At 49.8% G+C, this 13,437-nt stretch overlaps 2 protein-coding genes across 2 annotated transcripts; one reads left to right on the top strand and one right to left on the bottom strand.

The window, feature by feature from the left end:
* Positions 1-5,555: 5,555 nt before the first annotated feature.
* CTRU02_207283 (inner membrane magnesium transporter) lies at positions 5,556-7,350 on the bottom strand (the record flags this gene model as incomplete). The annotated part of the gene is made up of 3 exons (XM_036719328.1): positions 5,556-6,000; positions 6,058-6,689; positions 6,751-7,350. 3 exons carry the CDS (start codon positions 7,348-7,350, stop codon positions 5,556-5,558), a joined length of 1,677 nt encoding a protein of 558 aa, XP_036589035.1.
* Positions 7,351-7,987: 637 nt separating this feature from the next.
* Positions 7,988-9,265, top strand: CTRU02_207282 (actin cortical patch protein; the record flags this gene model as incomplete). Its single annotated transcript, XM_036719329.1, has 3 exons — positions 7,988-8,404; positions 8,458-8,850; positions 8,903-9,265. The coding sequence occupies 3 exons, from the start codon at positions 7,988-7,990 to the stop codon at positions 9,263-9,265; spliced, it is 1,173 nt and encodes a 390-aa protein (XP_036589036.1).
* Positions 9,266-13,437: the final 4,172 nt, after the last annotated feature.

Raw genomic sequence — 13,437 nt, 5'->3', positions numbered from 1 at the left:
GTGATGCGAGAGGCGAGAGGTGAGAGAGAAAGAGATATAGAAAGTAGATTGTGAGATTGTGAAGGAGGCAAATGATCAACAGGTGTTAGAAAGAAGGAGGAAATAAGCCCAGGAACGGCCGGGATAGGATAGACTGGGTGGGTATTGTGGTTTTCGTTTTTTTTTTTTGTGCCCTTTCTTTTTCTTCCTTCTGATTGTTCTATTATTTTTACTGTATGTTTTTGGTCAAGTCCAAGGAAAGGTCGGGTTGGAGCGGGACGTAATTGAGATTTGGACTTGATTAGTCGGCTGATGTATAATGAGGAAATCAATCCTGGTTCGACCTTGGGTCCTTGAATCTTTTCCTTCACATTAGGTCATTCATGGGAGCCCTTGCTGAAGACTGGAGACAAGACTGGAGGCTGGCGCCTAAAAGGGCAGCGGACAGATTGGGATGGGTAACATGTTTAAAAAAAAAAAAAAACGACAGACAAAAGCAAGCATATGGGGGTTCGGGCGGCCTGGTTTGAGATTGACAGTGCCAGTACTCCGTCGTGCCAGCGTCTTCATCATTACCTCCCGTACCAGCGGGCAATGACCATGATCTTTGTCAGAAACCAGCCGCGGTAATAGAGGAGCAAAAATGACCAAGATGGGGCACCGGAGGGCTGGCATGAAGACTAACTGAGAGCCACAGGATTGGTCTGGTTTGGGAAAGATTGGGCAGGACCTTGGATGGGCTTTTGGGATTGGCGTTTTCCTGCTGCTGGCGCCACATCTGATGGCCTGATTTCCATTTCTTGCATAGACGGACCAAGTGGCGGCACCGGCCAATGGGTCCTGGCGCTAGGTACGTTGTTCCTATTCAGCACCACCACCATGCAAGAGACACAATGTTAGCCTTACCCACAGGTACCCATTCGCGGAGAGGCCTGCCAAAGCGGTACATGCAAGTTTCACAAACTTGGGTCGTCCACCACTGGTGTTGCCTCGGTTTGGTACGTATCCAAAAGCCTCCCCATTTGGGCTGCTTGCTGGCGTTGCTGCTGGATTTAGCACCTATCCTTTCTGTACTGTAGTCGTTACTGCCGTAATGCAGGTCATGCACGCGCGACAGATAATTACTGCAAAAGTTACAACCCCGACAGCGCTTTCCTTGCTTCACCAGCTGGGCGAACTCGCTGCAGAAGTAGCTGTCGTAAAACATGCAAAGAATGCATTTTTTTTCTTCGCCCTCTCTCCCTTCCTTAACCTCATATCACCTCCTCGTTCAATCCATATTTTTCATTCCAAAAAAAAAAAAAAAAAAAAAAAGAACACACCTCACTTTCATCATCTAAGCTTCATCTTCTCCTTGACCCCAATACTCGCTCGACCCTTGGTTTAGGCGCCCGCGGTGGGTCGAATATAACTGTTTTCTATCCACTTGCCTCTCGTGGAAGGATGCCGATAAGACGACTAGCCATGTCGATGCCAGTTGGACATGCTCTATTTTATGCCCGTATATCCGTAGGTCTTCCTCCATTTTCGTCCCCTGCGCCGGACGCACTGTCACCCGGCGGTGAAGCAAACACAACGTCCGTCGCCTCCAACTGCTGTCTCCTGAGGCAGCGAGTCCCCAACTTTGGTCAGTTTGGTTCGTTTGTAAATCACGTCACCTAGTCTGCACCTGTTTTCTTTGTCCTTGTTAATCCCCCCAAGCCTCTCATCCTTTGTCATTCTTGTCTCGGTTGTCGGCTTCTGACAGCCAGATCTTCCCCAGCCTCAAGTCTTATCGCCTGGATGGACTGGGACAATCCTCAGCCGAAGAAACAGCCTCGCAAGCGCCAGACGTTTTCCAAATCCCGTCGGCTACTGAGGTCCGGTCTCTCTCCATCCCAAAGCAATGGGACCTAGTAACCCTCGACAGCTGCAGCCTGTGTCTGTTCTCCCGTCTAAATGACAAAATGATTACAGTCGAAGGTACTTGATTGGATTGTAACAGGGGTACATGAAATCAGCCCACTTCTCCAAGATATCCCCATCCCGGTCCCGCGTGACCGGGATCTAGCTATATGTTAATTGCTAAGCCTCACCCTCAATGTCCTGCGACCCTCTATTTCCCATCGCCTACGGATGTCCGCATTTACAGTCATCGACAACGTCAATTGTTGCTGCTGTTTGGTACACCGTTGGCTAGCAAACAACTTATGTTTGTAACAATGCTTAAAGTAAGGCCCCATTACACATCTACCCGGCAACTGTGGTGCTCCAACCACTTCACCTTTCTTGAGATCCGAATCACAGTTACATACCGCCAGATCTCCAAAAGATACTTGAGCGATACTTTGAAACTTACAGCCATCAAATGCTCGCCACTTTAGCTTTTGGATTTTAGGTCCGTGAGACCTATAATGTCGATAGTAAGGTCAGCCGATGGCCTAAGCTCCTCAGCTTGTTGCAGGACCAACAAGCCATGACTCCAGAAGTTTACACCCATCCTCCTCTTGGATTACCACCTTGACTCAGTGGTAGATTTCGCCAACCCCGCAAACCGCCAAGGTACTCACTCTTCCCCAAATCTTAGGTGTCCGCCTAGACTTGCACTTTGGTGTCTCTCTCATGATCCGCATGATCGAATCGACCAAACCTACGCCTTCTGTGGCACTAGTGGGGCACGTCCCGCCCCGGTCCCACGCCGGCCGATCTGTCCCCGCTGTCACGTCCGGACCGGTCTGTGGAACACCGTTACTGGCGGCCTAGTCACACCATGATTCCATACTATGGTGTTCCTGCCCCGGCTTCAAGTGCTTGGGTCTTAATACGAATGGATTAAGCCTTAGCTCCTACGCCTTCGCCTTGGCAACGACATTGGACATTGGTGCGATATGACCTCTGTCGATACGAGCATAACAGCCGGTCCTCAGGCATCACCGGCTAATGTCTTTTACATATATGAATCCCTTCAGCCTTTTAATTTCAGGTTGAAAAAGGCCACATCTGAACTATTTGTTTTAGATCTAGTGTCCAAATACTTCATCTGGTAGTTTGACTTTAGTTCGCATCCTCAATGTGATTGCCGAGCTCTGCAGCCATGGAGATCAAACCAGAGAATAACCCTGTTCATGTTCTTGTGACTAGGCGTGAAGAGTATCGTTGGGTTTGAAACGTTCCTATGCATCTCTTTCACTTCTCGCGGCCTGGGTAGACCAATCCTTGGCATCATAGCGAGAATATGAATAGCCGAATCCTACTCTCAATTGCCTGAGCTAATGCGACTTTTCCGAGGCCGTCGCTTGAAGGAACAAGGGGCCAATCGCAGGAATAAAGCTATGCGATCCTTATTTTCTATGTAGCGCGTTCAGGAACTTCAGTCCTCATTTTCAGATGCATTCGACTTGGCTCTTCTATCCTTACAGTCAGCGAATTACCCTGCTAGCCCTGATTTTCCTCGCCTTCGGAGTCGTCACAAAGCTCCTTCGCAGCTATCACAGCGGTATGGCGCCGTCAACGCCTATCAATCTATGCAGTAACTCGCTCACTATTTGACTTTGGTACCGGCCTTCCCCTCTAGTTGTGGAACAAGGAGCCACTAAGAGCGAGGATGATCAGCGGGAATTGGTGCTTGTAGAAGTGCTTAAGCAGCAAGGCAACACCCGCAGGCCAAAAGGAGAATATACTACCTTTGATGGCTGGCCTCATCCTAGTTGGTGGTCGCTCGTTTTCGCCTTCTGGCCGTTTAGCAGCTTTGTTTTACACCTCCACCACCACTTCATGACCTGGACTAAATTTCAATGACAGAGCAACCACCGCGAACAATGACGGTGAGGAAGGAACGCCTCTTTGGGCGGAAGCTCCGTTTGAGTTCCCCGCGTAGCAGTTCTTTTTTGGTTGGTGTAAGCTGCCCCAGGAATGCTTCTTTGTCTGCTTTCTCATTTTGCTCTCAGCCCCGAATCCAAGATCTGGCTGAGCCGAACGTGTTTGGAGGCTCTATGCATGTTTACTCCTGCGTATTAATGCAAGTAAGCATGAGCGACATTGGGTCCCAGAGCGAATGCACCACTGCTTTTGAAGAAAAGACTGATGCAGTACAGAGCCATTTACTAGCTGCCGAAGAGCTCTAGCTAGATAGATTCATAACGCATCTGGTTCGACGAGTCAGTCGAGCGCATCCAGCAATTAGCAGCCGGGATGAGGATGCCTGGGCCCTCCTGCTCCAGGTCCAAGGTGGCTATATTCAACCACTTGATAGCTACGGAGATAGTCTCCGCCCAACCACAACGTTGCGGTTACTTTGTGGTGGCAGAAATAGATAGAGTGGGTGAGTGAAAAAGAGAGAGAGAGAGAGAGACCACGAAGCTCTGGCCCATCCACGACCCCGCCTAGCCACCATCCGCCCAGTCCACACACGCGAGCTAGTGGCTTTGCACCATTGTCAAACTATGAAGCTAAAACAGCCCTCGTTTTCGCCTGTTCTCGCATGGTTCCAAGTTGTATGATCTCGATGTGCCTCGAGGATGTGTGGCATGGGACACAGGACGGTTTTTCCGGGTTAGGCCATATACACTGTCTCGAGGAGGGGGGAAAACATAAAGAGAAAACCCAAAAAACAATACAGATGACACGGGTACTTCGCCAGGCAAAACAACAAAAAACTAAGGTCTTTTGTTGAAACGAGACCACAAACAACGAGGAAGGGCGTTTTTCCCCCCCTCTTCCTGTCTCTAAGTTTTTTTTTATTTTATTTTTTCCCCTCCCCTTCTGCTTTTGTTCGCTCTTCACCAGCCCGTTTGTTTCGTAGTCCGAGCTACTAAGAAGACGTTTCCGGCAACTCGCCTTTCCATTGCCATCAAAGGGAAGAGTCTCCTCTGCTCTGAAAAAATCTCTTTTAGGCGTCCCACACACACTGGCGAACAGACGAACGGAATGAAAACTGAATATGCGGAATGAATGCCCTCGAGCAGGAGCCATCTCGCTTCGGAAATGTTGCTTTTACTATGCCGCTTACCAGTCTCTAAGCCGTAAAGGCTGGAGGAATCCGGACTTATTCATCGCCCGACGAAACCAAACTACTATGGTCACACATATCCGACATAATCTGATAATTTCATCGCGAGTTCTATTTTGGAGGGGGTATACTATAATTGTTGAAATGTCTGGTGTATCGTACAGGCCCTGCCCACTAAACTCCGTACAATGAGATGAGAAGATGACCCCGTCTAAGTTTGCTTCGTCTGAGTATGTGCTGCGCACCATGGTACAGTGGTGATGTACAATTATTTGTGAGAGCTAGTGCATTGCGTTGTAAGAGAACAAGCGGGTGGAAGTGTGCCTATCGTTTTGCTAGTCGCTCGCTGCTGGACGCCTCTTTGCTTGAATGCTTATCAATGCAATTCGCCTCTCCCTTTTCCGGAACGCCATGGCCCAACCCGTCAAAAGGTTGCCTGCGCTGATCCCCAAGTCCTTTAGTAGGAACTTCCTTTTGTTACCATTCGGCTAGAGACGCTCCCGCGCTTACGCGCAAGCCGTGGGGCAGTGTAGTATGAGAAGAAAAAGAAGAAGAAAGAGAAGGGAGAGAAAAACGGTCCTTGCCGCTTTCAGAACCACTTCTTCTTGGCCGCTTCCTTAGAATTAGCGGCCGCAGCGGCTGCCTTCTGGTTCGTCACCCTTCTAAACTTTTCGCGGTTCCGGGCCTCGAGTAGGCCGACGGGGCCGTCGTCCTGGAACCAGTGTTGGCTCCGGTTGCTCGTAGTGCCGATGCTACTACTGCGGGAAAGAGGCCCGCGTTCGTCGAACATCATCTTGACGCGCTGAACCTTGCGCAGCTTAACGAGGCCGTACCAACAGACGATGAGCGAGCATACGATTGAAATGCCCGTGACGCCGGCAAAGCCCCAGTTGGTCTCCTCGATGAAGTTCTCGAGGTTCATACCGTAGAGGCCGGCGAGAAAGGTGCCCATGGCTAGACCCAGGGTACCAACGCTGAACTTAAGGTCCAAGAGCATTAGGGAGTTGCGGTTTGCGTCAAGGATGGCGCGAATACTGTTTGGGTCAGCAATTGCCTGTTACGGGACTTCAGAGATAAGCATGTAGTCTTACATTTCCTCGGTATTGCGGATGCTGGACACCAAGTTTTGGGCCTCCTGTACGATTTCGTCGCAGAGCTTGTTGTACGACTCTAACAGCAACTCAACCTCGGTGTGATCGTCCACGCCGCGGTAGAGATCGTGCGCCTTCTCAGTCAGGTACATAGCCGCCAGATCATCGTCCGCCTCTAGCAACTCCTCGATGGCGTCCCGCACGAGCTTGGCCTTTTGCTCAAAGGTGCTCACCCTCTTGGAAAGAATAAGGAGAATACGCAGTTTGTGACGGTCAATGTCGTCTTCAAGCTCGCTGAGTACGCGAATGACGGGGTCACGTACGGATTCGAAGTCGGCTTCTAGTTCGGACGTGACCGATGTCAGCACCGCTTCCAAGGCTCGGAACTCGTATGGCAGGCCGTTCACGCCGCCATGCACGTTTTTCTGCTTCAGCTTGCCCTGCAGGTCGTACATGAAAGCGGACTGCGGGTATGAAGTCTTCGAGCCGTAAACGTCAAATAGTAGCACGCGGTCCTTCTTGATGAGGACTTTCAGGTGCAGAAGATTCAGAAGAATCGCCGACTGGCGGACTAGAATGTGAGGCAAATTGGAAGAGTCAATCTTCCGTAAGTCACGAGGCAGCAGGCCGTACTGTAGCAATGCCTCGTTAGCATTTTGAAAACCTCTCGTCTTGTGTCAAGCGCAAGCTGACCTTTGCAATGAGCTCCGTCTTCTTGAATTCTCCATCCACCAGAATTACCTCCCCGTTTTCGTCCACTTCAGTGCATCGCAGTCTTGGCTCCAAGGCAGCCTTCGCGGTCAATATTCGGCGATTGTTGAACATGGAACCGCCTTCACCGTCATCGTGTACTGGAAGGTCGTTGGGTTGCAGCGGCTTTGCCCCTCCTCTTCCCCTTATTCCCCAGAGCCTTTCCTTCCACGTCCGTCGTGGAACTGGCGAGCCATCATCGCAGGCATCCCGTCTTGTGCAGGTTGTGCTGAAGAATGCGACGTCTGGGCTGCATTTGCGGCCTACTCGGCTGGTTACGGACTCGGGGTAGAGTGGCAAAGTTCGAAGAAGACCGGGCCTCTTACAAGTCGTCGCCGCCGCCGTTGTTGAGATGGATCTCGTTCCTGTCCTTACGGGCCTCCTCGCGAAGCAATGGGGATTCTGGCTCACGGGTCGAGCGTGGCTAGATCGAAGGGCAGCACAATGGTGGCCCTGGCCGAAGGTAAATGACGTCTCCGTTTGGGATCGCAGGAATCGTAGCAGGCTCGTCGATGGCACAGGAGTACGCAATGTCGGAGACATTGCGATGGCCGGCGGAATGCAACACGGTTTCCTTGCTGGAAATGTGAGGCCACTTTCGGTGGTTGATACATATATCGCAAGCTTGCGATTGGCGACGCGAGCTCAATGATGCCGCCAACACTTTTTTTGGCCGTTTTACCACGCAAAGAGTTTAAGTCGGGTCCGGAGTGCACGGGCCATCCAATTACGCTCAGTTCTTGACATCATCCTGGCCACAGTGTCTGCACTGTATAACCCACAGATGGGGATCGTAAAAAGACCCTCTCCTTCACTAAAGCTTTCCTGATTAGGGTCGTTGAAGGGTTTTCATAGTGACAACAATCCGATATGGCATCACATCTCATGCACTACTATTTTTTTTCGTCGCATCTGCGTGTATTTATTTTTTTTCAACTGCCGGAGGAAAAATTGTTTTGGGTCATCTGAGTCCGATATTGGAGGCATAAGGTTTTTCACTTACACCATTCTTACCTCAGCTTCGGCCATCCATTGAACCATCTTTGATACCCCCTCCTCTGCCCGGCTGTAAGTTCAGCACATGTCTGGGCTTTTATCTTTTCCAAAATGAAGCTGGTTTTTGACAGTGTCACAGGTCAACGGCGGTAGAAGAAAGATTACGGAACTTGTTACCCGTAGGATGAAGTTGACTCCCATAAAGGTCAGAGGCAAACGTGGCAAAGCCGCCACTTCCAAAGCAACATCGACCCAGAAACCGCCGCAAAAAAGACCTTCACGGCTTGCGGCACGTTTGGCTACTAAGCGCAGATCTCTGATAGAGCTTAATCTGCCACTCGAAATCCTTGAACGCATATTCATCTTCAGCGAGAACTTGAACTTCCCCCGCGCTAGCCCCTATCTTGGTCGCATGCTCTCTGGCCGTTCGACACTAGTCAACCTGATTATTGCCGCTTTTCATGCTACCTGGGACTGTTGGTTTGGTGTCGACAAACGTACGATCAAAACGGTTCTGAAGCGCAGCACAACAAATGAGTCGAGGTCACTCAGTCAACTGGAAAACTTCCCTGAACTCTTCCCAGGGGACCCTGAGCTTCAAGTATGTATGGCCTTTCCGGCAACATTGAAATCAATCACGTTAACAGTTCTCAGTCAGCTGTACTAGCTAGCCCTTGGATCAACGTGGATATCATTTTCCAGGCCCGGCAGATATGGGCCTGGCGTTTCGCTCGTGATAGATGGTACTCACATACTCATGCCAGTTTGAAAGACGAGGAACCAGACGACAACAAACCGTTGGATTCTCCTCACGACCGTAGTGGCGGGTTTGGTCATTTCGACTCAAAAGACTGTTTCGAGTATGACTGGCTTCTTTACGGTCTCGATGGCGCCAAACCCCCTCTTGGCTTTTATGTCGATGTACACCCCAAAGCCACAATACCCGATGATCTCATTACTGGGCCTTGGACACCTGAACAGCAAAGACTTCTGTTCTGGCTCCGGAGAGGCGGCGCCAAGATCCAGTCTGAAACACAAACTTGGGAGGTGAGATTACGAACAGCCCTAAGAAGTGCTCCTAAATTGACAGAAAACCTAGACACTCCGAACAGGCTTGCAAAATGCTGTCACACATCGAAACCCTGGAAGCCTAGATGGTCGCCTCATGCAGACCCTATTACTGTTGGATGACTTTTTTCCTTCGCAAACCCTGGACGAGAGACAATCTCTCTGGCCCGTAGACGTTTTGGAAGAAGAGCATGCGAAAGTAGAAAACCTTGTCAGCGCGCGGGAACGCAGTAGTGCCGGACCGCTATATGAGCTCACTGAGCTTGAAAGACGAATGTTTAACTACCACCGTCGCGAAGTTGACCTCTTGACATCGAGGTTAAGTCGGTATGATCGTATGACACCTCACTCAATGATGGCCGTTGGACTTATAACCCGCCCTAGGAACCATTGAGGAACACCAAAACTGCACGTGATTCAATTAGTATCATCGGATATGCATATGCGCTCAAGAAGTAATGTAATTAAGAGCGGAAAGTGGGGGAACAACTTGGCTCTGACAGCTCGCTCTGCGATGTAACTGTCTGATATGACGCGGATATTGAAGGCTACGGGGAATTTTGAACGGTGACATTCTGATTGATACTATAAAAGCTCTGCGGTTACGTTGATGATCAGCAATTGATATATTCAGGTCGTGGAGCTATCGGCTTTTGAAGTAATTAATGTTGAAACTCTTACGAGTCAGGATATAAGTAAACATCTATGTAGAAAAGTTGTTTATCAGCATCAGCTCAGTCCCATTTGCGTGACCAGATGTGAGAGACTTATGATTGAAGCTCAACCGCAATACTCACCTGATGATAGCTTTTGGATAGTACTCATTTGAGATGTACAGACAACAGAAAAATGCCTACATGTTCTCGTCTAGTGCACTGATTGATGATCTTGACCATTTATACTTCTTTGACCAATGACCCCTTGATGAAACTGGATTCTCCTTTGTACAGCCCACACCAACCAATAGAAAGAAGCTGCATAAAACAAACAATGCTTAACGACAAGCCATGAGACAGTCCCTAAGCTGGAAAAGAACCACGGTGTATGTGAGGTTTTTGGCTTTTGAGTCAGAACTTAGTTCGATTAACCGCGTGGCGTCTTCCGGTCATCGCTTGCTGCGGCAGCTCTTTGGATTCTGACGATGTGTTCACTTGTTTCAAATTGCGCCGTCAAGGCTTATCATAACCAGCCTGTTCTCAGGTTAGTAACAGGTCTATAATGTAGTGCCAAAACACCTGTTTGTTATAGATACCTGAAGCCACCAAACACACTGATCCTTTACGAATCGAGGACGGTTTACTTATGACAGCACACCCAAGAAGTCTTTCCTATTGGCTCTTCGACAAACTTCAAATACTCCACTGAAAATTACATTCGTACTTGTTTCGTCCTAAAAAGTCGAGGGTGGTACAGTGAAAGCTCGAGAACACCTCGTTCTCGAGATGTTCTCGAGATGATGGCTACTAGGCTGATGATTTTGTTAAAACTTAATGGTTCATACTTTCAAAGTATCAACTCATCATGTAAGTTCATGTATATATATGTGCTGGTTCACCCTTGGTCTCCGAATAGTCAGTTCGAACGACCTGCCTGCAAGACGCAATTTACAACACCATCTGCAGCCAAATATGCCCCTCTGTTCGGTCCATGAGCACTTGGTTATGATAGAAGCAAAGCAGCAATAGTAGATGAGAAGAGGGAGGTGCAACTTGGAATCAAAGTATTGACCGTCTTCCATTTAGAAGGAAGACGAAAGTTCGAATGGCAGCCCTTCTAAGACCTCATCTGTAAGCTGTTCAGACAATACGGATAAACTTGACACAGAGATCGTAAGAGCAAATAGTATCAGAGAATTAGGCCTTGCTGGGCGCTTTGGACCTTCGAGAGAAAAGGTCCAAAACGCCAAGGATTGAAGCTACCAAAAGCCAGCTTACAAAAGCAGGATGTGTACTCCAACATCCAAGAAGCTGAGTATTGATTGCTCCTACTTGTTATCCTTTATGGAAGACTGGCCGGACTTACTAGAGGACACAAATGTATCACGACATCGGGAGGCAATCTGCGCCCTCCCCGTAACCCCTCATATGAGCCAAGATCTGACCTCCAACACGGAACAGATCCCCGGAGACGTATGTAGCTGAAGCACTTACTTTCATGCAACCTCCTGGCACAAAGGCATGGCCGACAAGCTGAACATTCCCAATTCGTCTTGCCGAAGCAAGCTTTCAAGCCCACCAATCTCGTCTCACATCGGCGAGCCGTATCAGGCATCTCCTCGTGCCCAGTGACCCTACATCTACACGTTTAGTCGCCGAGATGGACGAAACAGCTTATCTCGTAAGATATTACGGCGACTTTAGGTAAGACACTCTCCTTCTTCCCGGCGTGAGTAAGGCGGCCAGCGACATTACATCGAGCCTAAGGAAACGTAAGTGAGGGCAAAGACAGCCACTAGGCGTTGGAGGACATGTCATCTCCCTTGCTTTTCCTCAAACCGTGTACTTGAGAACAATAAGAAAATGAAGTTATTCCGGATGTGCCGAGGTGTGATTGGTCATGATGAGCCATCTCATCCTCTCATCTACCTCCCTGGACTGGCGAAGTTACATGTAAGGCAGCCCAACATACACGTACATGCAGTGGGACCCTCCTTCATCCATCCTCCCAATCCCGGGACATTCGAACAAGTATCCGCGGTGTGACCAAAATAGGCAAGTGACGAGGCATCGCAGAGGCCACTGCGCGCGGGCCCTTCCCATCCAGCAGAACCACTCTCGCCGACGAAACCTCACTACCCAGGCTTCTGGGCTCATCGTGAGCATCACCCGGTCCTACCACAAGCGTCCAACGTGGCAAGTTCCCTGTTTCCACGGCGCTTTTTTCGTGTAGCAGCCGCCCCCTCCTCCCAAAGACCGACGTACGGCCACCACTCGGTGACATCCCATCTGCTATCCACGAGCCACTAGCCCCATCCACCTCACCGCAGCAACACCTTCAAGCCGGTGCCCAAACCGTTGTTGTCTAGCCCTTATAATCGCTCATGATGAATCACCTCATCGGGCGTCAGGCCGATTCGACCGGTGTCTGAAAACCGTGACATTAACAATCGGTACCTCAGGCCCACGCGAATATCCATGCGTAGCCAGCGTACCGCCCGTCAAGCAACCGTGAATACGGCCGTGTCCACCAGTCGTTGTCCCGTTAGCGCAAAACGGAAACACCCTGTTCGACAGTAATATGAGCCATCATTATACCCAGCCCCCCATTGGTCAGGCACCGCGACATCTTCACCCCGAAATGAAGAAAACACCCCGGAGGTGGAGAGCAAAGGTGGGTGGCGGCGGTGTGACTCACTCTCCCGTGACAGTCCGCCAGTCCCCCCCCCCTTATCGCCGACAACCACCGACCCAACCGTTCGGCGTTCTGGGCGACCAACCCACAACACTCATCAGGTCTCACCAGTTGGTCAGTCTTGTGAGTAAACCATGTCCAGATCTTCTTGTTTGGCGTGCCTTGCTCACGTACCTTCAAACGAGTCTCCGCCTTCGGAGAAGTCGGACCAGGTTGTCGCCCAAGTTATCGCTGCCTCTGCAACGTCATTGTAAGGCTCCGTTTCACGGTGGATATGTCGTCCGTCCGTGTGACCATGGAACCTCGCAACGCCAGGTCATCGTACATGGCAGAACCCGTTTTGTCAAACCAAGGTGAACCTGGAGAGTAGGTACACATGGCAGCAAGGCCGCAGAAGCAAGGCATACACACAGGCCAAGACTTTATCCCATCATGAAGAGTGAGCATTGAGTATGGTGTACAGAAGCAACTTGTCCATTTGGTTCCAATAAGCTAGCTATGATCTCTCGAAATGTAGCTTCATCGCGTTGAGCGCGATAAATTTGGCATAACCAAAAAAAAAACAAATGTTTGTACTGTGATCGATGCCTTATTATCATCTTTATTTTTGTTGTCTTCAAGCTCATGAGACTTTTTGATATCCCTGCGGGCGAAAATTGGATTAGTCGCCCAGTGATCGCGTACAGGGACAGATCGAGACGTGTCTTGTTCAACTCGTTCGGTCGCCCCTTTCGGATCTTCCGTCGAGCACCCAATCAGACCATCTCATATTCTAATCGTGGGCGTTTCCATTTGAAAGACCCCCAATCATGTCCCGTCTCGTGAGGCAACCGGCCCTCCGAGTTGCTTAATTCCCTCGACGCAAAAGAACGCAAAATTCAACGCAAAATCGACTCTCTTCTTCAGGTGATCGTACAAACACAAATTGCGACAAAATAGCCGCTGTAAATCCTCCTTCGCCGTCCACCTCCCAAAATGCCCGGGTCCGTTGATGCATGCAAGATTACCACGCTTTTCGTGCCGTTCCCTGACGCAATCTAAGTTTCTAATGACTCGATGTACCGCCAAGGAGGTATCAAAGCTCTTTCCGATTCCCGCCGCCCCCTGTGATGGTTTCGTTCTAACAAAGGAAATGGATAGTATTGCACAAGAAGGTCAAGTTTTGGTTGACGTTTGACCACTAGGGTATCCTGAGGGTTCGCAAAAAATACTTGC

This window comes from Colletotrichum truncatum (genome assembly GCF_014235925.2).
Source record: "Colletotrichum truncatum strain CMES1059 chromosome Unknown Contig_0004, whole genome shotgun sequence".
Lineage (NCBI taxonomy): Eukaryota > Fungi > Ascomycota > Sordariomycetes > Glomerellales > Glomerellaceae > Colletotrichum > Colletotrichum truncatum.
This window is presented reverse-complemented; position numbering and strand designations above follow the sequence as displayed.